At 41.2% G+C, this 27,204-nt stretch overlaps 3 protein-coding genes across 39 annotated transcripts in view; 1 reads left to right on the top strand and 2 right to left on the bottom strand.

The window, feature by feature from the left end:
- LOC118213757 overlaps positions 1 to 3,433 on the bottom strand; it is a 116,589-nt gene extending 113,156 nt beyond the window's left edge. For 11 of the 35 annotated variants that reach the window (XM_035392879.1, XM_035392881.1, XM_035392886.1 and 8 more), the window contains exons 1-3: positions 3,002 to 3,432; positions 1,553 to 1,837; positions 647 to 925 (exon numbers count right to left, since the gene is read on the bottom strand). In XM_035392879.1, the coding sequence (XP_035248770.1) occupies positions 647 to 925; positions 1,553 to 1,837; positions 3,002 to 3,083 (646 nt within the window). In that variant the 5' untranslated portion in view covers positions 3,084 to 3,432. Of the gene's footprint in view, positions 1 to 646; positions 926 to 1,552; positions 1,838 to 3,001 lie in introns of all 35 variants that reach the window. The other 24 variants (XM_035392893.1, XM_035392900.1, XM_035392894.1 and 21 more) reach the window with 6 other exon arrangements.
- LOC118213759 (lymphocyte function-associated antigen 3-like) overlaps positions 1 to 13,212 on the bottom strand; it is a 28,542-nt gene extending 15,330 nt beyond the window's left edge. The window contains exons 1-8 of one of the 3 annotated variants that reach the window (XR_004762512.1): positions 13,091 to 13,212; positions 11,599 to 11,889; positions 10,818 to 11,066; positions 9,471 to 9,569; positions 9,147 to 9,227; positions 8,965 to 9,009; positions 6,832 to 8,260; positions 5,993 to 5,994 (exon numbers count right to left, since the gene is read on the bottom strand). Coding sequence is in view for 2 of the 3 variants with exons in the window: in XM_035392910.1 (XP_035248801.1) it covers positions 7,887 to 8,260; positions 8,965 to 9,009; positions 9,147 to 9,227; positions 9,471 to 9,569; positions 10,818 to 11,066; positions 11,599 to 11,889; positions 13,091 to 13,151 (1,200 nt within the window). In the remaining variant the exon portion in view is untranslated. Of the gene's footprint in view, positions 1 to 5,992; positions 5,995 to 6,470; positions 8,261 to 8,964; positions 9,010 to 9,146; positions 9,228 to 9,470; positions 9,570 to 10,817; positions 11,067 to 11,598; positions 11,890 to 13,090 lie in introns of those variants that run through there. The other 2 variants (XM_035392910.1, XM_035392911.1) reach the window with 2 other exon arrangements.
- A 4,032-nt stretch (positions 13,213 to 17,244) lies between these two features.
- LOC118214517 (prostaglandin F2 receptor negative regulator-like) overlaps positions 17,245 to 27,204 on the top strand; it is a 34,970-nt gene continuing 25,010 nt past the window's right edge. The window contains exons 1-2 of the mRNA XM_035394528.1: positions 17,245 to 18,142; positions 24,169 to 24,534. Of these exons, the coding sequence (XP_035250419.1) occupies positions 18,097 to 18,142; positions 24,169 to 24,534 (412 nt within the window). The 5' untranslated portion in view covers positions 17,245 to 18,096. The remainder of the gene's footprint in view (positions 18,143 to 24,168; positions 24,535 to 27,204) is intronic.

Genomic DNA, 27,204 nt, shown 5'->3' with positions numbered 1-27,204 from the left:
CAAAGTTCATGGGTCGTAGTCATGCGTGTTAGATGGAGGTGCAAGCCCTGTAACGCCAAAGTAGGAAGCAAGGCTCATTTGCAGTTCAGCAACAGCTTTAGAACATAATAGCCTCAGCGGAACGAGTGAACAAGTAGGCCTATAACATAATTTAGCTAGCTAGTATCATTAACGTAATAAATGTTAAACAACATAAACACGTTTAAAGAAAAAAGGGGGTTGAGGGAGAGGGCCTCATCACTACTCTTAAAATATTTCACAGCGTACCATTAGATTAAAGTTTTCCTGTATTATTTCTTTTGATCATATTACCATAAATACACTGTTATATTTTAAATAAAGAGAAGGATGGTTGAATTTGTACATATTTAGCTCCATGTATAAAATATGTTGCCAAAATCAGAATTAGATCAAGCAAAGAACAGTTGCATCATAGATAATCTAAGCGACTGTCTACACTCCATTACCTTTCATAGCGCTAATCTGTAGAAGGCTGCCGATCTGAGCATGTGAATATTCAGTGTATGACTACTGCATTCATCAATGGAAAGAAATACTAGTCTGTCTGAATACTTGATTCAATGAGTTTATGTTAAATATGATTACGATGACGATACAGGGGTACAGAAGAGACAGGTTTACTTACCGAGTACCGTCAGCTTCCATTTTTTTGTAGCTTGAATGCCATTTACATCGGATGAATAAACTCCATTAAACGTTGAATCTAAATTTGTGATCGTCATTTCTCCTGTTATTTTGTTCAGAGATGTGGAACCTTTGAACTGGCGATAAGCGTCAGTTATCCCGCCCTCCAACTCGATTGCTTTGTCACCCCCATGTTTCCAAACGATGCGGGTGAGTGAGCCAGACAACGAGCCGGGGGATAATGTGATTTCTCCTCCTTTCTTTCCATATACTTCATCACCTAAAGAAGGGGTTGTGTACACGTCATGCAAAATCATTTCTGTTACAGGACATATATGTGTACGTTTGTAGCACTTTCTTGTATTTAAAGGTGAAGCGCCTCACTTAAACAGCAAGGATGGAAACAAGCAGCATCAAACTTTACGTGTCAAATCTTAACACACAGGATGCCATTACAACACTTTTCCTCATTGTGTGCGCAGAATTGTCGTTGCATACACATCCACAAACTAACTCACTTAAGCACAGAGATTCATTAATAGGCCAACTATCAAGATTCCAATAAATGATGTGTGGGAATTGCCTCAAGTAATTATAATTTTACAATCAAAACACACACAATGGTGATGTGTGCTGAAGTCACTGGCTAATTGTATCAACAATCCAGAGGATAAACATGTATATACAACTCTATTTTAGATGAGATTAGTTTACATTTTATTGTCATATTTCTCTGAATTTTGTTCTGTATCACAAGCCATACTCCCTTTCATACACAGGGGGACAGACACATTGGTATGCTGAAATATGACAAACAGATGTAGGCTAGCACTTTTGATTCAATGAGTTTATGTTAAATATGATTACGATGACGATACAGGGGTACAGAAGAGACAGCTTTACTTACCGAGTACCGTCAGCTTCCATTTTTTTGTAGCTTGAATGCCATTTACATCGGATGAATAAACTCCATTAAACCTTGAATCTAAATTTGTGATCGTCATTTCTCCTGTTATTTTGTTCAGAGATGTGGAACCTCTGAACTGGCGATAAGCTTCAGGTAGCCCGCCCTCCCACTCGATTGCTTTGTCACCCCCATGTATCCAAACGATGCGTTCGAGTGGGCCAGAGAATGGGTCTGGGGTTAATGTGATTTCTCCTCCATCCTTTCCATATAGGCCTACTTCATCACCTAAGGAAGGGGTTGTGTACACGTCATGCAAAAGCATTTCTGTTACAGGACATATATGTGTACGTTTGTAGCACTTTCTTGTATTTAAAGGTGAAGCACCTCACTTAAACAGCAAGGATGGAAACAAGCAGCATCAAACTTTACGTGTCAAATCTTAACACACAGGATGCCATTACAACACTTTTCCTCATTGTGTGCGCAGAATTGTCATTGCATACACATCCACAAACTAATTCACTTAAGCACAGAGATTAATTAATAGGCCAACTATCAAGATTCCAATAAATGATGTGTGGGAATTGCCTCAAGTAATTATATTTTTACAATCAAAACACACAATGGTGACGTGTGCAGAAGTCACTGGCTAATTGTATCAACAATCCAGAGGATAGACATGTATATACAACTCTATTTTAGATGAGATTAGTTTACATTTTATTGTCAGATTTCTCTGAATTTTGTTCTGTATCACAAGCCATACTCCCTTTCATACACAGGGGGGCAGACACATTGGTATGCTGAAATGACAAACAGATGTAGGCTAGCACTTTTCATTAATGAAAGATCAATCACTTTGTCAAAGGTATTAAATCTGTTATAGCCTATTATTTATTTTGTGTACATAGCAAACTGTTATGCCACAGTCGGGTAAGATATAATAGCCTACAAATACAACCAACTTTCTGAGCCTCTTTCTCCAAGCCAGTAAGATGACCGTACTACGTTGTAGCTCAGAAGTTAAGGCATGCGAAGATTTATGTAGGCTAGACCTTAACCTTTAATGATAATTCGTTAAATGAGACAACAATATTCATAGCTTCCATTTGCCCAGTTACTGCTATATTTCCGCATATGCTGCCTTGTTGTCGTGACAAAAGGGAGTTTGCCCCTTTGTAGTCAAAGCTATCGTCAGTCTAAGTTAGCTAGCCTTGCTAGCTACATGGTTATAGCTAACCGCATTAGGCTACTTTAAATTCGGCCGTATATAGTTTTAAATTCAACAATAACGTGCGAATCCGCACACACATAACGTACACGTGCCATTTGTCGCTAGTGGTTGTTTAGGCCTAGATATTTTCAAGAACAGGCCCGAACACTGAACATTATCCTTATGTGACCGTTGATTTCCGTAGCTGACTCCTGTACATTTATAGTACAACTCACCTGCTGCTAGAATCGATGATGCCAAAACATTTAACAAGAAAACGACTTTAAGTTTACTGGTAAGCATCGCTGTTCTGTCCATACTGTATACTGATGTTCTTGTCGATAAAATAATCCAAGTCGCTAGCCGTAGCAACTTCTTGTCCTCCCAATTTCTTCTCAAAAACGAAACTGAAACTACTTTTTGTCGACGTCTACTGCTTTGTTAGTCTAATTGCGGAACAAAAGGTAATGTAAATGGGGGTTAGCGATATCGTAAAAATAAAAACACTTAAAACGACAAATTGTAAAAGTTGCAGTTATTTTCCCATGTAAATAAAAGTACATAAAGCACAATTCGTAGCCGCTATTTCCAAAGTTCATGGGTCGTAGACATGCGTGTTAGATGGAGGTGCAAGTCCTGTAACGTCAAAGTAGGAAGCAAGGCTCATTTGCAGTTCAGCAACAGCTTTAGAACATAATAGCCTCAGCGGAACGAGTGAACGAGTAGGCCTATAACAATTTAGCTAGCTAGTATCATTATCGTAATAAATGTTAAACAACATAAACACGTTTAAAGAAAAAAGGGGGTTGAGGGAGAGGGCCTCATCACTACTCTTAAAATATTTCACAGCGTAGGCTACCATTAGATTGAAGTTTTTTTGTATTATTTCTTTTGATCATATTACCATAAATACTCCGTTATCTTTTAAATAAAGAGAAGGATGGTTGAATTTGTACATATTTAGCTCCATGTATAAAAAGTGTTTCCATAATCAGAATCTGATTAGTCTATTAAAAAATACATGCGTGTCCTTCACTCAATAATATACATTTTCCCTAGTAATATGTTCCTCATCGCCTTGATATTAAGCTAGTCTGAAATGCTGTCGCAGAAAGCCTGGGGCTATAACCAAAATACAATTTTTAAAAAAATGAATATTGGTGTGGCTTTATACCTTATATGGGGTAAACGATAATCTAATTATTTATTTAATGTAGATTTGATGTAATTTTCAGAGAAAATTAAGCATATTTTCACAGTCAGCGTTATGAATCCTGTCATCAATGGATTTCAAAATAAGTTTTATTTTGCGTTCACAAGTCAATGTGGAACTCATAGACCGTATAAGATGGAACTCAAATGTGTTGCACTCGCATTGCAGACATGCGCAGTACAAACCTACTTCCAGGACTTCACAGTTTAGGTTGGATGGGGGTGTGCTTTCGTGTCTCTAATGTGCATGTTTATGCTTTAGCGGCTAGCCTATAGCTCTCGAACAACCTTGGCTGAGTTTATTCATAAACATAAACCACGGAACATAAACCCACTATTCACGTGCTGTATGCCTCGACTGACAGGTGTGATACCTCTGGAAAGGACAGACAAGGGTTGTGTCTTCAAAAATACATGCATTGTGTAGTTGCATTTAAATTAGAAAGGTGCTTCAAATGATTATGGCAGTGTCACAAGAACCCACCTGTAGTGACACGTGGTTATGTACCAGCTTTGTAAAAAATGCAGGTCAACAGATGCATACAATTCCTGATTTGCATGAATGTACAGAAATTTGCAGAAATTCTTTCTAGGGTGCAATTTTTTTATTATTATTTAAAAAGACTTCCCAAATTGTCCCAGTTGCCTTTTTCCCGTTTTTCTGATTAATGCCAGAAATATTCATAGTGAAGCACTGATTGCCTGTTTGTAAATGGCACTATACAAAGCTAAGACTGACTGCTTGATACCCAGCATCCCTAACTTGCTCTGATTGGCACAGTACATTGACAAGCTACAAATTCAGCCTGTGTAAACTCCAGAGTAAATAGAGCAATGACTGTTTGCAGTTATATGAATAAAATGATTAAATAAAATCAGGGTACTGCCACATTGTAGTACTGTACCCTCCTGGAAACTGTCTTCATAGCCGAAACCAGATTTTGGATGCATTCTTGTAATTTACTAAATAATCTGTCTGCTCTAAGTCTGGTCATAACAAACCTTCTGATCTTCATCTGATGCGGATCACACCAGTGAAAGGGATTATCTATGTAGATCTGATGCAAATCTCATCTACCATAAAGTGACCTGTGCCTGACACTGGAATCTATACATGGAACACATTAGGGGGGTTTGCCAGCAGAAATATGAGTAAAAATGTAAAAAAAAAATTTAGACAGATTTAAATTTTCCAGTGTGTTAAAATCTAACACGACTCTAGTTTAAATATTTATTTTGAGTTATTTTCACAATGTGCTCGGGCGTTATGGCCAGATGGTTTGTGCTCCCTGTTTTTAGCTCCATCAGATTTCTAGAAGTTTTCCCACTTGGACGAAGAAGTCAAGCAACCACCCAAGCTCTCCAAAGTCTATGTGACAATGACACAGCCATTTACTGAAAGGGAGGGTCCTCTTCCACCACAAGGGCCTGATTCAGTGCTCTATCCACCACCAATCTCAGGTGTGATTGGTACTAGTAAAACATGGCTTTTTACTGTGCATTGGAGAATTCTTTTGTGTTTATTCAATGTCTTTATCACAGAAGAGTACACTACTCTGAGCCATCACTGGCCACCATGTATTACTGCAGGGGGTTTATATTGGAGTACACTTATTCCTATTGTTACCAGTAGGAGGTAATGCATGGCTCCTAGCTGAGGCTGAACACAAGTATTGACTTTAAGGGGCAGTTCACACAAAAATGAAATTAAGGTTTGTTTCCACCAACCCAGAGTACTATCTATCCATTCAGATAGTTTTGCTGAGATTTGACGGGTTCTCTAGATATCTGCTGCAGCTCACCCTGATACAATGGACCTGAACATATCCATATTTGTGCGGAACACAATGCACAATAAATGTACATTTTAAAAATTCCACAGCAACATGTCTTTCCAAACATAATGCCACGGTTACTCAAGAACATCCACAGAGCTTCATTTGTTCTATCGAAGCACGCCAACTGGTCATTTACAAGGCTCTTCTCTTACCACCTTTACTTTGTGTGAAATTAACATCTTGTCAAGTTCACATTTCAGCTGCAGTCCTATATTGACCTGAATTCCATTTATGTGGTAGTCAAAGCTCACAGTATCAGTTGCCCACGGAATAATAAACATAACAGTGGCATAAACAAGACCAGGTCAACACCTAGTATATGGCTGGACCTAACAGACGTGATCCGGCCGACCAATGGTGTAACTTCATAACTCAGCTGACCAATGGTGTAACTTCATCACTCAGTCACAGACATTCCTGTTTGTAGGGCTGGCCCCGCTGTTGTGGTCCAGCCAAAAATGGTGGTACAAAAGCTAACGTGAACAAGACAGCAAGCTAACCGTGACAGCAAGCAGCAGCAGTTTGGACAATTAATAATAAATAAAAACATTTAAACTATTGCCAAAGTCTTGTAACAAAGAAAACCAGGACAAGACTAGTAATCGTGATAATATGCTCCCATGATATATCAAAGCATACAACGGAACATCAAAGAAAGTTTCAGTTCTCCAATACAGTAATTTACTTCCTTGAGAAAAACTTACTTTTTTTGTAATCATGTTTTGACAAAATGTACCGAAACAGAAAGGTCACACAAACCATAATACCTCGTCCCGACTCCAAGGACATTGTCTTGTGCACATTAGGGTTTTTTTTCCCTCCAAAAATGCGAACGCATGCTATAACATACTGACTGCATTTACATCAGGATGAAGCACAAACACTTTCACAGGCTCAGAATATTTTTTTTAAATGCGGTTACATCCATGCTTGCTTTAGAACGGTAAGGAAGAGAAGGTCATTTTACCATAATTTTCATTTTTATTAAACTCTGTATTGGCCCACAAATATAATACAGGTGATTCTGTTTGTCAGTGTGATTGAGACCCCCTAAAGAGGATAGTGTCATCACCTAGTGCCACAGAACACAGTGTATGTGCACTTGCATATTGCACCTTGGTACGCCTCTAAGCCACTTGCGATTAGAGAATCTGCTAAATAAATACAATATAAAATAATAATTATAAACAATATCGTGGCATTTATGAATTGCCCCTTTGAATATTTAGTGCATTTTTACATCCCAATATTTCTGTCTGTATGGTTTTCTTAAAGACTTTCTGCCTTTAGTGTGTATTCCTGTCGCAGTGTTGCTTTTCGGAGCTTTGGTCATAGTGTTATTTTCGGTAGTGCCTTCACCATCAGCGGTGCTTTCCATAGCTTCTTCGGCCACGGTTTTATTTTCGGTACCGTCATTGCTGTCATGGTGTTGCAGAAGGTTGTTTCCTGTAGTGCCTCTGACATGTTCAACTTATAAACTGTCAACACTGCAACTTGGAGGAACTCTGTGTGATTAGTTATGCTTTTTCAGAACATAGTGAGGTCACTAGTGTTTGACCTAGTGCAGTGTTCGAATTACGGCGGGGATTTCCCATCAGTGGCGTCACTAGACACCAACCCTATATTTCCCACTGATGGGAAATATATTGTAATATTTACGATTACAGGTAAGAAGGATATATAAATGTTTCGACTCCCCCGACCTGTTGTTTGTACCTCTTTTGGGGGGGTCCAAGTTAATTCAAACACTAACCTAGTGTTTTAGTGTTTCACCTTGCCTGAAGCCTCTCTCTCTCTCTCTCTCTCTCACACACACACACACACACACACAGACACCCCAGGCTAAGACGGGGCTATGGCACATTATATTGTTAGTGCTTTTAGGCTGAATCTTGACGGGCAGTTTTGGAGGTTTCTTATTCATTTTGCGCATCTCCCTTCAGGTTGTCCTCCACATTGTCTGCCTCACTCCCCAAGCTTGCGTGTGAAGCACTTATATGATCTGACACTACATCAGATAGTCCTTCGCTCCCTCCCTGTGCACTTTTCACCCTTCTGGTCTCTCCACTCCTTATACCTGGGGTCCTGGGAGGGGCTCTGCATCATCAAAGGTGCCAGGGGGTTCTGATAGGGGATTTGGCAGATTCTCCTCTTGGCATTTGGCCACCGGATCTTCAACTATTTCCTCCACTTGTGCTCCTGCTATGTTGGGGGATTCCTGTCTGGTGTGAGATGGGTCCTCTTCATTCCCTGTCCCACTGGCTGGTTCCTCCTGGGGGTCATTGTCCTCATTGTTCAGGACTCCCTGCTCATTACTGACACCCCCCTGCTCAATACTGACACCTCCATGCCCCGGAAGAGATACAAGTGTACGAACAGAATTTGAAGTGTCCTCCTGTTCCCTCAGATTTCCTTCCTCAAGATTGTTTTTCTCATGGTCTAGCTCTGGTATAGAGAGAAAAAAAAAACAAAACAATGAGAGGCAATCAGGTGTAAATGACCTGTGAAGCTTGAGTTGTCTGGGCTTGCAATGAGTAACTCCTCAGAGTACCACTATCTGTTGATGCTCGGTCCACATAAAATGATTTGTTTGCCTTTTATACACCCATATCCAAGGCTACATACATAGCTTTTTTTTTGTTTTGCTAAATTGTTCATTTATATGGCTGTATATATTCTGAAGAAATAACCTTGCCAATCACATATCTCTTTAGCTACTAACGCTTTCTGTTAAAATGATCCATTACAGACCTGCTGTTTAGCAGTCACTAATCCTAGCTTCACACATACTTCTGCATCTACATAACTACATAATCAATGTATGTAGTTACGCAGATGTAGAGTTTTTCTTTTGTGGACTTTTAAAATAGTGATAAAGGTCTTGTCTTTTTAAAAATAAAAGTTTACAGTACCAAGATGTAATTCTGTAATTACATTGTATGGATAATTGTTTTGCGTGATAAACGTATTTACTTTGTTAGAAACATTCTTTAAGACCGCTGTAGGAGCAAAGGTTAACGCATAATAAGCATGTCCGGGGATCTTGGTCCTTTTTTCCCCCCATCTTAAAAGCATCACTGCCTCTACCGCCTGGTTGTAGGTTTACCAGGCCATGGTTTCACTCACAGATACAAATAATGCCTACGAACCTGCTTTCTCCTCCACGATAAAGGGATCGATTTCTGCTGGTGTTTCTACAAAAGAACATAATGAATTGAAAATGGATTTGTAAGGAGTCACACATTTACAGTGATTTTAACTGACAACAAATTGTCCGTGCCAAACAAGTAAACATTTGAAACTTTAAATTATTATTATTATTATTTTTTACCATTTGTGGTGTCCTCCTTTTCCTTATGTATCGTTACCAATCGTTGACTCGCTGTGGCAATGCAAGAAAGCACATTTAAACCTGATAAGAAACATACCAATCAATAATAAAACATTTCTGTAACTCTCAAGACATCCCACGACATCTTTGTGTTCCTTCATTTAACATGAAAAGAGGACAGAAATGTAACCAAGAGAATCTGCCTCATAAACTTCTAACGAGTAACGATTCCCACGGTCAACTCTGAATTCCACCAGAAGGACCACAGGGTGTTTGATCCATTATACCCGTGGTCTGACTTGTGACGCAAAGGCTTTGGCTTACCTCTATCACGTTTCTTGCAGTAGACCAAAATTCCAATAAGGACTCCCAAAACAACAGAAAGAACACCAAAAGCTATGGCCAGGTTAATGACAATAGAACCTGAAAAACAACAAAACAGTATTACCTAAATCATCATCCCCAAAGAGACAAAGAAAAATACTTTGATGTTAAGCTGGGTGTATAGTAAATTACAATTCACATCGACATTTTTATAAATCCTGAAAACATTCTTTGCGGTCCAATACAGAAAGATTTGGTTTTGGTCCTTTGGAGAACATGTTTATTGCACATGGCATTTACAGTTTAGCCCGTCAGCGGGGAAAAAACAAAACAATTGTCATTTATCTTGTGGCTTAATGGACACTTTAAATGCAGGACTGCATAATGTAGAATTCTGTTTCTTATGTGCGCCCCAGTGCTCCTGTTTTATAGACAAAATACCACAAACACCGCATGTGTGTATGCACCTGGGACTGCTGCGTGAAAGGGAACATGAAGATTTGACCGACAGACACATGGTCCAATCTGAGGAGGGTAGGAATCAGAAAATAATTTTCTGGCTGTTGGGGAAATAATGACCTGAGTTTTCTCTTAGTTTACTATTTTATAAGTAATAAACTGGAGCCTGAGATTAAGCATTGAAAATGATCACAGGTTAAGTGCCTAGTTGGACACATAGTCATTGTTGAATACAAGCCAGTGGTTGGTCCATCCAGCCAATCACTTTCTGGTTTTATTTGCTCACAGAACCATGAAAGTGTATTCTGGGCATTCCCCCAGATCTTTCCCTTAAATGTACTCTTTGTGCATGGGTAGTGGCCCTTAAGTGATGATGCAAAGCAGATTTAAGAATGATAAAACCACAGCTTCAATATTAATGGTTGCCCATTAAATGGGTCCACATGTCAGTTATGAAGTTTTCAATGTTGCTTACAAATGAAGTGCATGCTGAATGCACACAGATTTCACAGTGCCCCTAAAATGCTATCGCAACACTGTCTCATTACCTGAACTTCACATCAACATTTGTCCTTTAAGGTGTAAGATCACAAATATGTCATTGGAATGTTCTTAACTGAACATTAGAATGCTGATGTAACAATCACTACTGGTAATTGAAAGCAGTGGAGTTCTAGAACACTGACATAGAATTTTGAAAACATGTTACAAAAAACCTACTCTTCAAGGGGCTATTAGAACCATTACTGTTCTGTGCCAGCTGGGTGGTCGTTGGGCAGCAAAGGTATTATAGATGACATGCCCATAAGTAAGCCCACACAACATGGTCAACGTTTTTTTTTTCCTCTTCCTGACACCACTCATTGCCGTGAAACGTGGAGGCATCACCTTGCGCAGAGAAGCAGCGATGAAGAGCAAAGGCCTCTCTGCTCTCGCTCGCTGGGTTCTTCACCACGCAGGTGTAGACCGAATCCCCATTTTCAGCACTCTCGAGATGAAGCTCGGACCCCGAGGACAACATCGGCCCTTTGGGTCCTTCCCAGCTGTACACGGTCAGTGGGCTCAAGTCCGAAGCACAGATCAGCGTTAGCTTGCTGCCGCTCTTTTGGCAGGTTACTATTGGATCTGTCACAGGATCTGCATGAGGAAAAAATTACGATCACGGTCCATGAAGAGAGAGGAATCTTCTGTTTCGAAGTGAGGACTACAAATTCTGATGCATGAACAGGAGGATAACTTTCCTTTATTTTACTTCATCCTGTTTGTTAACTGCCCGGGAACACATGCACTAGCAGCAGCATAATAGTTAAGGAATTTTGGTTGTAAGAAGCAGTGGTTTAAATTCTTCAATTCAATATAGGCTATAAATTCCTAACCCATTATATAAAGTCTATTCAAAAGAATTTTGAACCATAATTTCAATATTAAGGAGAGAGTGCAACAATCACGTTTGCCTATTTTCATTTATTTATTTTGTTCATTTGTATGTCACCGCCTTTACAAAACCTGGTCACTATCACTAGCTAAATGTAAAAACGACACAAAATGCAGTAAAACACTCCTTATTGGGAAATAGAAACCGCGTATTACTACAGAGCATTCCAAAAGCAAAGGCCACAGATCACTCTCAAACTCAGCCAGGCATGTTAGTGCACCCACAAATACCCACCAATGATTTCCACAGAATGTTGCGAGTATTGCAGCTTTCCCTGAACGTGTGCTTCAGCTCTGTAAATTCCACTGTCACTTTCTGTGAGGCCTGAGATTGTCAGGTCACCTGTAGTGCTGTCGAAGTCGATTCGTCCTATGAACTGCCCGTACTCATCTCTTGAAATCTGGTCAAGTTCAAACACTTTATGGCCATTCCATTTCCAGAGGATTTCTTCAATAATGCCACTGACATTAGCTTTTAGTGTGATGCTCCCATTTGGAAGTCCATAATTAATACTTGTGACTTCACCTGCAATGACATGAAGAGGGTTGTTTCAACAGCAAAATGCAAGGTTTAGAAGTAGCTCATAAAAGGTATAACCTAGTTGAAGTATAGTTTCTGGAAATACTTTTAAGTATACTTATAAAGTACTTAAAATATACTTTAAAATAAACATAGGTATACTTAAAAAACACTTTTATGTAGGCTACTACTTTTTGTACGGGCAATTACATGCACATTTAGAGTAGCCTAATATTATTTGGTCAGGCCCAGAGGCAATGGGTTACAAAAGTAAATTGGCAATGGAAATAAAAAAATGGCAGATGGAATGCGACTTCAGAAGAAATATCGAGTAGTAAATAAATACACAATATGTTTGAACTGATTTTTTTTATTCCATTAAAAAATAAGGTTTTTATTTACGTTTCATTTTTCGATTGGGCTATAGACTAGGCTACGTGGGTGTCATCCAGGCTGTGGGGTGTGCCAGCTATCCGCCATTTTTCCTATTGTCCTATTTCCTGTCAACATAGTCATTTGACTCAGAAAAAGAACAATTTTTACTGAACAGGACGCTTCTCAGAGCTGTAGAGGCTACTTCGGACTACCTTCATAAATAGACACGATTGTTCCCGTTTGGCTACATTCATTAAATAGGCTAGTGTGGCCAGCTCCAAGTGAAAGAAAGATCCAGCCTATAGCCCTATTCGCACGGGACTGGTATTACCTGGGGACCTCTAGTAACTTGTAATAACGCAAATTACCTACCATATTTCGCCAAACACAGAGTTCATGTAATAATATTAGTCCCGTGTGAATCGTCATCTCGGTGATTTGGGGTCGTATTTTACTGTTACGCAGAGCAGAGCCTTGACATTTTCAGTAATTTTCAGTAAATTCGAGTGAAATACGTTTATCCCGTGCGAATCCCCCTGCATGAAACACAGACGCGATTCGCGCGAAGCACCCTAATAATACGGCGGTAATGTAACCTAATAGCGACGGAAACGCGAATTAAAATACAACTGACTAAATTGAATACATTTTAAAATAATTCGTAATTCCAAAAGGAGACCCTAATGACCTAGAACATAGGCTAGTCTAGCCACCGTAAAGCACGCAACATTTCCCCTAGCTTCGAGTAACTAACTTTAGTATTGGATCATAATCACACTGCATACGTTATTATTACAGTCCAGGAGCAATCGCGAAGTTCCCCAACACTTACCAAATGTGAATTTAGCTATAAGAAAAGAGAACGCTGTGATAATGTAGTGTTTGCCTGCCATGTCTTTGCGGGAATTCTGTTTCGATTTGCCTTGCTTGTGACGCGCAGGCAAATACTAACCAGATACTAACAGATAATGACACAATTTCAGACTGCTCTACGCAGTTCTAAACTTCCCCCAACCATTACAGACCTACGTTTATGGATCTACAGATGTAGCCTACAGGTACAAATAATAACAATAATAATAATGGTCGTTTTACTATATACAACTTCATGTGTAGAAGATTTGAATGATGGACATATTCCTCTTTGTTCTTATGTTCTTCACATGGGTATCCTCTGCCTACTCTGGTTTTCTCCCATAGTCCAAAGAAATAGGTTAATTTGAGTGTGCAAATTGTGTGGGGGTCCTGTGACGGATTGGTGACCTGTCCCTCCAGGCAGGGGTGCCGACAGTGATTCTGGGCTGCATGAACAGATCTCGCATTTGGGGGGCCATCACCTAAGATTCAAACTCTCCACCTCTAGAATTATAACCACCTCCACCCCGCTTGTGATGACATTGCATATCCCTCACCCAATGCCCGTCCGCTGGGATAGGCTCAAGCCCTGACCATTAGTGAATGGAGAAAATGGATGGATAGATTCACAGACTTGACCTGTTGGCAAAGATTACGCTTTACAGTAAGGTATGTTGGTGCAGTGCATAGCACTGTCGCCTCACTGCAAGGGTTTGAATCCCAGCTAGGGCCTTTCTGTGTGGAGTTTGCATGTTCTCCCTGTGTCCATGTGGGCGTCCTCCAGGGAACTCCGGTTTCCTCCCAAAGATATACAGCCTAGGTTAATAGGGGGTGCGTTAACAAGGGTGTTGCTGTACAAGAGCATGCATGCTCAGGCAATCTACCTTACATACATATTAACTTTACATAAATGAAGGTTAATACATAAACAAAACAGTAGGTGGTGCTGCAAGCCCTTTTTACTGAACTTTTTTGTTGAGCTGTTTGAGTGAAGCTATCTGCCATGAACTCGTAAATCACATTGGATTTCAATATGAAAGATTGAGACTGCCTGGCTGCAGTTGTTCATAAAATTGTATTTATGGCATCATTGTTAAATAGGTGACTTAAAAATAAAAAAAAATCATTAATCAGAAGTATTAAGTTACTCAGGTTTACTGTCTAAATGCAGGGACAGTCTTGCTGTATTTCTTTTTTTGCAAGAGGGCTCAGAAAAAATGTTATATATTGCACTTAGCGTCCCAAACAACTTTTTGGATGAATTAGTTTCCAGTAGGTTTCAATGAGAGGAAAACCAGCATAACCAGAGACGCACTACACTAGGTTAACATGGGTTTGGCTTGCAGGCTGGGAAGATTTAAGAGTGTGGCTGCACAGTCATTCAGGACTAATTCAGTCACCAACACCTCAATGCCAAAACAGACAGGGCCAAATGATCAGGGAATATATCTGGTGCATTAGACACAGACGACACTGCTGGCAGTTTAAACCAGAGGTGGGCAACGAGCACCATGTCTGTTTTGGTTCTCATGCCGTCTTCTGGCCTTAATCACAAAATTATCCCTAACATTTATGCCATCTGACATCTCAGCTTGATCAGCGCGTAAATGACAGCCGAACACTGTTCTTGTGCCCTTGCTTGAAATGTCGCACAATGATCTAATCGAACCAGCAAACCAGTGTACGTGCATACAGCAAGATAGCTCATTTCAGTCAGGGTTCTTGATGGAAACAAAAGCCTGCATGCACACTGACAGTCTCGAACCAGAAGTGCACAGCCCTGATTTAAGCAATTCACTCTTACCGAGGGAGGGGATGGTGGGTGAAAACATGCACTGACTCACACCACATACATTGAAGGCGATATTGTTGCTGGAAAATGTGAATGATTGTTTAATTACCTATATATTTGGAACATTTCCAATTATTGTCACAAACCTGGTACCTGGTATTAAAAAAAAAAGAAATTAGGCGCCTAGGTAATAATGAAGTGTAGGACCCAGCAGTGGACATACCATCTGTTTGACAATCCACCCTCTTGTCTCAAATATTTAATTATAAAATGGACCATCCACATTTAAAAGGACAGCAGACGCCCAGGTAACAACCACTGCTAACTACTGAATAGTGACTGGGAGACAGCAATTGGCCTGCTGTTATTCCAATCACCTGAATGGGCTTGAAATGTGTCCTTGTGGAGAGACGTCACTCAGACTAGCTGCTAAATCCAGGCTGCGAGTTGTGTATTTCTCTGCCATTTTCACTACCGCACCTGGTATGAGATGTGAGCTCCCATTCCTGGAATAAACTTCATATTCATGCTTCAAGTTTGGGCGATGTGCCTTGTTTCCCCTTCCTGACGATTATGCTTGTATTCTGATGTGTTTAACCTTCCTGCAAATTTTCAGTCCCCCCATTGGAGACTGCAGTGATTATGTAATGGGTGCAGGTCTGAATTTAAAACTGCAGCCTTCACCCACCACCCCTGCAGAACAAGAGATATGATTAGTCTGCCCAGTTAAGACCTAAGTCCCCAGCCAAGGGAACTAATTATGCTCTCACTGCTTCTCCAGGGACAACGCAAAAGGTACAAACTCACGGGTTTGGACTCCACTGCACCCTCTCTCCCAAAATGTCTGCAGCACCCTAGTATGATAGGCATTAGTAATATTATTTGAGTCATTGGCACCACTATAATGAAGGTAGGTCTGCAGCCATTTTGGCCCGAGGCCATCGCTGAAAATGAGGTGGTGCTGAGCTGAGCTCTTCTAAGCACCTCTCTCGGGTGGCAGGGGGAAACGGACTTAAAACTGTTAACCCCTTAAGGTGTGAGATCACAAATATGTGATTAGAATTTTAACTGAACATTCTAATACTGATGTCACAATCACTACTGGTAACTGAATGCAATGGAGTTCTAGAACACCAACTGAGTATTTTGAAAAAAAAAAACCTACTCTTCAAAGGGTTAAAAACAGGCAGGTGGAGGGCTGAGGGCTACTGAAGCACCACAGGTGCAGGCTCCTGCCAGCTACCTTCAGATTAAAAATGGAAAGCTTGCCCCAGGACCTACGTTAGTCCCCTGACCTCTCCTTCAGCGCTGTCCCAGGCGTAGCACTTTCTGCCACAGCCCTTTGCCCTTCCTGCTGTGGTATATTCGTGACACTGTCTACCCACAACAATCAATACAGGTTGGTGAATCCAAGCCTAATCTTTATTCAACCATTATGTGGAGGGAGAAAAAAAAACCTGAAGCTGGGTCATTGGTCACTGGCTTGGGGATCGATCAATGTAAAACTTTTGGATATACAGCAGTGAAAATGTTTACCTCTGTGATGCAACAAACAGGATACTTCTACTAGAAAGGTCTGCAAAGATGAAACAGCCAACTTTTATCCATTGTTAACTTTCAAAAAAGGACTTAGCTTTATTCTTTATTTTATTAATTTCTTTCTCAGTTTGTTTTTGAAGAAAAAAGGTGATAGTAAGTGATAGTAAACAGGAAACAGTTGCCTAGCTGTCATTGATACTGTGGATAAATGTTAGTGTGAGCGAGTGAGTGTTTTGTTACAACATGGTAAAACGAGGTATGGAACATCCTTCCTCTTGACATGGGAAGAGCGGCACGGTCAGTCCTGTCACAGGGATGGCTGTCAGTTCAGTTGCCCATAAGGACCACTTGATTTAGAATCCAGTGGTGACCCTCACATCATGGAACACGTTGCGATGCCTTCCCTCCTGTGCTTGAATCCTGCGTAACCTGCAGATCCCTATTGAAGACAGACAACACCGCAGAGTCTGAAAGGCGCTTTACTGTTCTGGGGGCGCCACTGGAAGGAATGAAGAGATTCCCACGTAGCGTACTTTGAGGTTGCCAGTGACATACCAAAGAGATGCCAGTTGTTACCCGTGGCTTCTTCTTCTGCCAGAACTCAATGGGCAGGTGTCTCGTAGTTCACGCAGATCCCCATGCATGCCTTCCGTGGGGAACATTTGTGTTTATGTGAGCTGCTCAGATACAGCGTCAGGTTCCTTACAGCGTCACACCGAGGCTGTCCCCAGGCACACTCCCAAGGAGGCAATTCCTCATATGCATCAGAGTAACTCTAATCTGGCGCTGCCTTGCCTTCCACCTGACGCTGGTTTTCCTGTCATATATTGGAATTATATTCCTTAGATGTAGGGCCATTTGTTTTTTGCAACTAGGCCTTATTCCACTGTCAAGATTTATTTCAGGACTGCGGGGTGATCGCTGAAGTAGGGGCTTGTGCTATTGGCTGGATTTGGCACCCTTCGCTGTTCTGGTTACTTGACTTGTTCAGAGTATAGCTAAGGTTAGGTTGCTATTTCAGCTAGTCGCAGGCTATAGATTGGTCAAACTGATTTCCACTTCGTGATGCTTAGGTTATACAAAAATGTGTCGTGTTGCTGTGAACGGATCCAGGTACCAGCGCAGAGATCAGGCTCACAGTTAGCCTATTGGGGGTAGCAGTGTTACAGCCTGCATAGCGTAAAAGAGAATCTGTATGTTATGCATTCTATTAAATATTTTAAATGAGCTTATATTCTGGTCGGCCTGTTGTAGTTACGTGCTGCCACTCTCTGACCGCCACATGGTTTCGATTGTCCTACCTGTACAGATCAGAGAGTTTGTGTCTCCACCTCTATCGTAAAAGGAAAAAAAGAACTTCCGGGCGCGTCGCGAATGGTGCAACCCCCCTTGCCCTGTTCCAAACTCTGATTAGGTATTCAAAGTGAATCATGCGAGCGGTCCCGATTTCTTCGGGGCAGGCACAACACGTACATGCATTCAGCGGATTTACACCATTCCTGCTCCCCGCACAACTCAGGGAAAGTTTTTGATATATTTTCTTAACCGGTGGTGGTGATTTACACGGAAAGTACACGGGGATTTTCCATTTAAATCCTGTTATTGGTTTTGGTTGACAAAGAAAATCTTGCGAGCAAAAAAGCCGCGGCGAAATGGAAAACGCTTTCTTCACATACTTCATTTTGTTTTTAACGTTTGGTAAGTTATTTATTTTTTTATTTTACCAACTTTAATTTAAGCGTTGTTATCACCATTTTGCCATAAATCTTTGTTATGCGTTTGGGTACTTACACCCTGAATTTATAATATTAATTGCCAGTATGTCTTTTAAAAATGAAGTATGCGTGCATTTGAGAGACTTGTATCATTCGGTGTACGTTGTTCTTTCTGGATATAAAAGGAACCATGGTAAAATCGAGTTATTAGCCTATAGTGCGTGGCAGTTCAAATCGATTCGTGTGCGTGGGCTATATAGCCAGTGGAATTTATGTTCTGTTCGTTTTTCGTTTAATTTGCCCCGGCGTATGCAAAATTGCTCTGTTTACTCGGGATACTTGTTCTATCGTTTATCGTTATTAAAGGTATAGACTATGTCAAATCCCAATCTTCTAGTCCGTAGAAAGAAACAGCATTCCAGGGGCTCTTTTTCAATAAGTGAATAGCCGACTCCTTCGTCCCAGGTAGGCCTACTGGACCGTTCAGGTGAAGAGGGCGGAACATTTTAATTCAGGCGATTAAGTGAAACTGCCCACATTCAATACTTTTGAAAGGAATTAAGAAAAAAGGGGGGTTCAACTGAAAGTTCACATCAGCACTTAAATCCAATTAGTTTTCCAAGAGGCTATGGTAATTAAAATGTCAGGATATTAGCCTGCAAATGGGATCCTGCAACTTAATGTTCGTTATGATTCATTTACAGAATGATCCCTACTTACAATGTTTAACAAAAAAAAAAAAAAAAATCTGTTCAAAAATTGAATATTTCAATGAAAAATATTTTATGTCGGGATATATTGGATGTCTTGAATTTACAAAACAGTACCAATAAATTCCTTGTATTCTACAGCACTTGACCTGTGAACCGTCAGAGTAAAAACTGAGTTCTCATACTAGTCTTTGAGTTGTAATGCCATAAATTAGAAATTATTTTTGTCAGTGTTGTGGAAACGTGTGGTTTTCCTCAGCCTGGTAACTGTTTGCAAAAAATAGTTCTCACGCACACACACACACACACACACACACACACGCGCACATACACGTGCATTGACATGGTTTGAGATGTTGCTCATCTGCTCATGTTTTATTTCATGTGAAATAGTTTGCATGCTTCTGCATATTCTTGCATGTGTGTATAGATCTTCGATGTAGTGGTGTAGCTTACTCCATTGACTTATCTACAGGGTATGTTTCTGTGTGTCTATCAGTGTGTGGAGCTTTGTGGTGGGAAGTGCAGTGCTGTACGCAGGGACTTTTCTGAGCCTCCTCCTTCCTCCTTCCCCGGGTTTAAATTAGGACAGGGTGGCATGATCAAGTGCCTGAGCTAGAAGACCCATCCATGGATTTATTGGAGGCGTGTGTGTGTGTGGAGAGGGGGGGGGGGGTCCTTCTCATTTTACAAGGTTGTTGGGAGGGCGGTGGGTTCAAATTTGAAAGAAAAGATTCAGGGACTGTTCATAAAGAAATTAACCATTTGTACTGGTGGAGGTATGAAACCACCCTTCCACATTCTCCTCATCCCCTAGAAAGTCACAGGACATTAAGCCCACATTTTGTGAACAAGCCTGAAGGGTTTAGCTATATCCAGTCTGCAGTCTGTTCACCTCTATGAGCCTTGGCACACTGGAGCTGGGGACAGGCCTGACTCCTCTCTGAAACACTGTCAGTCTGCTTGGTGGTGGTAATAATAAAATATTCCTGTCGCTCAGCTGCTCAGTCACCAGGTCAGTTGATTATACAGTACAGCAGCACATACAGCAACATTGAAAAAATTTGCTGGTTGAACTCAGAGCAAAGGGAGAGAGAGGGAATTTCCTGTGAAGTCAAATAGGTTTTCCTGAGCGGTAGGGCTGTTTATCTCCTGTGAAAAACACTTGTTTTTTTGTGTGGTTATAGTTTTTTTGTTTGGGGTTAATGGTTTTGGTTGGCGTAGAATATTTTATAAATTGTGGTCACCTTCACTGAGGTATGATTATAGCAAAAAGGATTCCATTGCTTGGGTTTTCACATGGCTTCAGGTATGACTCAGTAAAATTGGATTCTTATCTTGCTGATCTCTTCCTGACATTATAACTGGAGGTGGCCAAAGTGGGCCCAACGGAACTAGGCTTGTTTACAGTGAGATTGCAGAATGATAAATGAGGATGTTTTCCATCTACGCATGCCTTTCATACCAATGCCAGCACAGAAAGCGCTTTTCACTTTCTGCTGATAAACGTTACAACAACAAAACAATGGCGCAGTCACAGTTGCTTTTTCGCAGGAGAACGTGAAAGTGGCGTGCTGGCTGTAGTAACATTGTCATTGTCTCATTCTGCTGCCTTGTGTGCTTAGAATTTACAGATTTGCTTGCACTCTGAGGACTGCAAACCGTACAAAAAGGACACACTTGTTTTTTTTTTTGTTGACAGGTAGCACATGGGGGCAGAGGGTGGGTCAGGTGACCTCTATTATTACATTTGTGTCAATGGGTCCCGTGTATGCGCGCCCTAATTGTACTAGGAGTTTTACTGGTCATTACAGTGTAAAAACACTGCTTAGTTAATTTTAGTCACCAATAATGTAGTTAGCTGCAGGATGTCTATTTACTTCCTTATTAACTATTTATTTAAACTCTCATAAAATAAGTTCAGTCATGGTATAAGTATCACCCAGCGGTGGAGGCTTTTTAAATATACTTAACCTTGAATTGCTATTTCTGCAAATATAATATCCCAAACTGTGTTCCTAAAGTTTGAAATTTCCCTTCATATTTTGCACACTATCTGCTTTTAATAGTTTTGGAATGTAATACAGGTACTTTGTTGAATGTAAAACTTTGTTCACATCATGTGATTCCAAACCTTCTTGTCATTCCCCACCTCCTGAAATACGGCTTTGCCTTCATGTCACCTGTTACTAGAGACTGGTGTTGCGTAAGTGATGTCTAACTGCAGAAGCGTATTCACATTGCACAAATCTGTTTTCTCATTTAAACCTTAGCTTTTTTTTGTCTTCAAAGATTATATGTCACTTCTCCTGGTTCTTAGGCTAATATTGTTCTTTTTTTTCAAGGGCAGTTTTATAGAGTATAGAACAGAGTTGAATTACTAACACGATTCTTCAGTGTACTGACGGCTGTCTAATTCTTGTCCTGTTCAGCCTGTGTCATTGGAGCCACCTAGGATAGATTTTGACCTTATCTCTGTCTCTGCAGTACTGCAGACAGCCTGAGGTGCGGCTGGTAGGGTGTTAAAATATGCCCCTGCTATGTGAGGAGCACCCAGGGGGGCACATCCTCCAGGAGAAGGGAGTCAGCCACAGCGGGAGACTCCATTAATAGGGGTTTTGGTGATATTGTGTGTACTCGTGAAAGGGGCATTGCATGATGCTGCCTGTTGGGTGCTTAGGTTGAGGATACCCTGGAGCATGTGTATTGAGAGCTTAGGCCAGGCCAGGCCAGGCCAGGATCGGATCCAGTGGCCGTGGTTTGGGTTGGAAATAACAGCAAATTTATGTGAGCTTTTAGCTTTTTTTTTTTTGGTTCTGCAGGACAAATTTGTTGATCTGGCAAGAAGAATTAGTAGCAGAACCTGCACGGTGGTGTCCTCTGGAATTTTGCCGGTACCCTGTGCCTGCAGAGAGATGCAAGATGTTCGAGGGAGATTTTACCACATAGCTTTAATCCTGATCAAGGAGATGGAGGCTTAGAATTATTGGGGTACTGGGGCTCCTTTTAGAAGCATGTTGAGGTAGCGGGCTATGATGAACTATATTTACAAATGCCTAAGATGAATAAGGAAACATGCCCAGATGGTATACGTCCAGAGAAATATGATCACGTAGCCTTATAAAACTCTTACATGCATTTTTATGCATGTTAATTGAAAACGGGGAAAGTATCTGATTGGATTGTGATTTTTGGAGGTTTTATAATGTTAATGTGTTGTGTTTTATAGGGGAACAACAAAGTTAACTATGGAAGCTATTTTGTCAACAAAACAACAGGCTGTAGGAAATAAAAAAACAGCACAGAGAGTTCTTGATGAAATGGCCTACCAGGGCTTGTGTTAGAACTACCGAGCCTGAGTGGGTTTCAGACCCCACTTGACCTGGTTCTGGATTATTTTAGACCATGAATACTCAAATCTGGACCTCGAATTGAAAGCCGGCCCTGGTTCCCCCCCCCCCCCCCCCCCCCCACATTTACTAAATTAGTAATAGGCTGAATTAGTGCTATTGTGCTACTGATTGGCCAGATCGTATTCACCCCTGACTCCCCGGTAAAGGGAGGGTAGAAAACAAGCAGTTCTTGGACCTTGGCGGCCATTATTTGAGTAACGGGGTTTTAGCCAGTTGACAGTTCTAGCTGGGTGTAATAATAATAATAATAATAATAATAATAATAATCTTTATTTTTATAGCACCTTTCATATCATAAATGCAGCTCAAAGTGCTTTACAAGAGAAACAGTACCACAGGTATTAAGATAAGATAAAAATAGAAATAAAATTAATTTTATTTCTAACCTGGTCATATCTTCAGATTTTCTCATTTTTCTGTCTGTTCTGAAATGTGACCACTGAAAATGAGGTATTTGATGATATTGGCTGATAGTGTAGAACGGTACAGACGCTCTACTGAATGGGTACACTAGTCCTTGCGTGCAGTCGGGTGTTGAGTGTAGAGTATCAGTATACTGCGGTGTTGAAACAGTTGGACAGCGTAGGCTTGCTCTTCACAGACATTCCTCTCACTGCTACGCTGGTCGGGTATTGTGATTTTCAAACTCCCTGTCTCCCTGTGTGCTTTGCTCTCTATATCTGTTCAGACAAGCCACACTCCCCACCCCCAGGAAGGAGTGCCCTAACCATTTTCATCCTTAGTCTGCGAAAGCATGCGATGTTGAAATCCTTCGCTTTTGCAGCTATGTTTGTGACAGTATTCCTAGCACCACTTCAAATAATTATACCACACTGAGTTCAGGATGCAGGACAAACACTCTTGGAATATTATAGTAATGTTACCGCCTGAGGTACCGGAACATTCCTTTGGGCTCCACAACCATTTCCTGACCTCAAGCTCGCTTTCTCATAGCCCTTCATTGACCCTAGTTTTATTCTTTAAGAAACATGACCAGCATTACAATGTCTTCCTCTGTTTTACAAGCCTAGACGCAGATGAATACCGTTGTGACTTTTTCCCCCCCCCCCCAGTTCCCCCGTGAGAGATAATTATCATACCTAGCAGGACAATATCCATATTCACACTATCCCCAACATTTTCACTTTCACAGTTTGTGGCCTGTTCTAATGTTCTAACAGTAGGCTATTACTTTTATAAACATCAAATTGACAAATCGCTGTAACTGAAGAATTTTGACCAAGTTTAAACATGCCCACAAGCACTCCCCCCCCTATTTTTAAGGGGTAGTTATCGCTATCTATCTAAAGTAAATACACACATCAGTGGATCATGGTATGCTGGAGCTATGTGACACTTGTTTAACTGTGGACACAGGCAGTGGTGGACCCAGGAGCTCTGTGATTAAAGCCTGAGAGTGAAGCCTGCTGGGCAGGTAACGGGTGGAGTTAGCAGCTGCAGACACGTGCTGAATGAGCTATGCAAACAATGGCAGTTCACTGGGAAACCATTCTTATTCTGAAATCTTGGTTTATATTCTTGGACACGTTCGTACTTTAGCCAGATCATCTTATCGCTAATTATCTGAGAGGACTGGCAGTACATTGGTCATGTACATTTAGACCTGATTTAATAGCATTAAATGAACTCTTGAACTCCTGAAGAAATGTTCATACATTTATAATTGAAACTTGGGGAAAGTCTTTAAGCTGGATGCACGAAGGTTTTCAAGCAGCCCGACTCTATAGAGCACTTTTTTTTTTTTACATTATGACTACTCCTTTGATTGTGAATGGAAATGTCACGACTCATTTCTGCTCATTGATATTTCTCCCAATGACAGCATTTCTCAGTCGGCCTGATTTGTGTTGGTGTGTGTTTTCCAGGGTGGGCCCAAGGGAGACTGGTCAGGGTTCCTAATGGTCCTCTGGTCAGTGTGGTGGGGCAGCGGGTGTCCATCCGGTGCAGTGTGTCGGATTACGAGGGTCCGAGAGAGCAGGACTTTGATTGGACAGTGCTGCGGGGCACCGACTCCCTGCAGGTCATCTCGACCTTTGACCCCGCCTATTCGGACCGCAGCCTGCAAGGCCGCGTGGACAGCGGCGACATCTCCATGGAGAGGATCAACGACAACACCGTGGAGCTCAAAATCCGGAACCTGAAGGCTACGGACAGCGCCATCTACCGCTGCAGTACCCCCAGCACCGACTCCGTCATACGCGGGAACTACGAAGACGAGGTGCAGCTAAAAGGTAGGTCTTGCTACACGGACGCACATGCACACACCCAGTTTCACACAACAGTTTTAATGCTGAACTAAATACGGGTAAGCCCATTACGTGGCTTTTCCTGTGAGCAATATTCAGTATTCCAGAATGTGTTTATTTAATTCCACACTGCTGCCTCACAGCCCCGATTTGTATTTATTTTATAACCACAATGACACACTGCTGCCGAACAGTCCAGAATGAGCCGACTTAATTATTTGTAGAGAGCTCTGTTAACTGGAATATTGTATGTAAGAGTGGAACCAGTAATTCATTCAGGTTGCCTAACAAAGAAACTACACTCATTAGTAAGTGCTTTTTACTTAACGCTTTTGTTAACTTTGTGGAAAAACCAGTATTTTGTATTACTTGGAACAAACACTGGATAATTTGACTGTTGTAGCATGCCAGTCATCAGTTATTTGAATTGTTGTTAAAAAAAACTGAATGCTCATGAAGGTGAACATGACCTAGAATATGACACCGGTTCTTTTTTAGATTGGGAATTACAGCTGAGAACTATTGTGCTCAAGCAGGGAGTATTTTCCTCGAAGAAGACCAGGGTTTAGAACCAAGGAAAGGACCACAGATGGCTCTTTGTCTAACTGAGCTCAAGATTGTCAATTTGTTTATATCTCAAGATGCTGTAGGCGTTAGTATAAAGCACCCTATTGCATTTGCCCATGCCCCATTAGCAAATGGGTATCTGCTGTGGATGTGTTAGAAATTATTGTGAGTGTATTTACTGTAATTTTCATTCTTGTGAAGGAAGGTGTTTTCCACTTGTTATAATTTCATAATACCGGCTTTTTCCTGAACATTTAAATGGGTTCCTCTCTGAAAGAGAGGGGAAGTGGGGTACCATTATTTTAAACATGAACAGATTTTGGGAGATGTGATACTATCCCTCTGTTACTCCTACCTAGAGGAGGAGAGAGCGAGTGTAATTTCCTTACAGCCAGACTTCATATTGGTAACTACACCTAACTGTGCCCACAGCACTCATTAGGAGCTTAAGTGGAGAACAGGGATGGCAGCATCTCCCTGAAAAATAATCTAGATGCAGATTTCTGTATTATGTGCACTTGAAATCTGCTGCACAAGTCATATTCACCTCCCCTTCCCCCCCGTTTCTGGTGGAAGGCGGCGCAGGAATCCATGCAGTAATTCATTTAACCCTCGATTCAACTTCCTCACAAGACACTCTTCCCAGGCAAATGTGTGCAGCTGTCTCTCCACGAAGCTTGGCTTTGCTCGCCTGAAGCTCGTGTGTTTTCCCGAGGAAGCGCCGTGAGGTGTTCTCCCCGTTTGGGCGTGTGTGTTTGCGTGTTCGTTCTTTCGTTCGTTCGTGCGTAAGCGCGCGTGCTTGCTTGCTTGACGCACAGCGTCTGCGTCACGTTAGCCTCGCCAGGTGCTGGGACTTTACTGAGAAATCTAGTGTGTGTCATGGAGGTATTTTCCAAAGCAGGTTTTTTTCTGGAACGTAACCAACTGAGTTTTGAGAGTATGTGGAATGGCTTTGAGGTGTGAAGTTTAAACTAGACTAATAACAGCAGGCGCAATAATAATGACTTCCAAGAAATCTGAAGAGACCAGACATTACCAAGTCACTGTTGGGTGACCAGATACAGATAAATAAAGCCCTATTTGTCTGTATTTCCTTTCTTTTTGGGGATGCAGTCAGTTTGATGTGGAAAAATGTAGCTGTCAGACAACTGGACAGAGCTGCCTGCGTTCAGTGTCAGTCTAGTGAGAAATAAGGTTGACCACGAGGCTCAGGTACACTCTGTTTCTACAGGTCTCTCTACAGGTTTTGTGTTGGAGCTCTGAATCATGACAGAGGACCGGTATGCACACTTAAGGTGCCAGAAACATTTGAACATGCTTTGTGTGCCATGCAGATTATGGTTCAACCCAGTCTGTTGAAGTCCTCTGTTTGTGGTGTTGTGTTTTTTTTGTTTTTTTTGCACACATGCTCCTTTTGCTCCGATGGGTTTTATTTTCGACCTCCCACCATCTGTGTAGTCAAAGAAGAACATTAACTTTGTTTTGGGAATGGCCAGCGTGCCCTTGAGCTCTAATTGCGGCAACAGTGTAGTTAACATCCTTTTATGAGTGCTTATCTGGCTAATGGGGGTAATAGTGATGGAAACGGAAATGCACGGTATTGTTCTGAAGTTTAACAGGGCAGGTCCTCCAGCTCAGTTGAGGTCTTGCTAGTTCATGTGTTCCACTACTTGTTTGTAGCTCTGTGCCTTGTGTATGAAATTTGAAGCTGTAAACCGTGCAACTTACTTTTGCTCCGTTTTTCTTTTTTTTTTGCAGGCAGTTACGTTGTTAAAAAAACTGCATTACAGCAGATGTGCTTAAATTGCCATAATGAACGATACAATATGTTAAGTGATTTGACTGAAACACAGTAAAAAATAAACAAACAAAAAAAAACAAAAGCAATATGCTAATGCACAAACCGTGTAATAGTGTAAAAGGGTGCCTGTGTACAATTTGCAATGCGTTGACATTTATCCATGTTGGTAGCACTCATCTCTGAAGTGAAAGATGCCCATTGGGTAAAACCACTCCTTTGGAGGTGGAGGATTTGGGTCGTGCTTGGTCTCGTTTGATGTGTGACGGTTCTCCTTTTTGTCATCTGCA

Source organism: Anguilla anguilla, chromosome 15 (genome assembly GCF_013347855.1).
Source record: "Anguilla anguilla isolate fAngAng1 chromosome 15, fAngAng1.pri, whole genome shotgun sequence".
Classification (NCBI taxonomy): Eukaryota; Metazoa; Chordata; class Actinopteri; order Anguilliformes; family Anguillidae; genus Anguilla; species Anguilla anguilla.
This window is presented reverse-complemented; position numbering and strand designations above follow the sequence as displayed.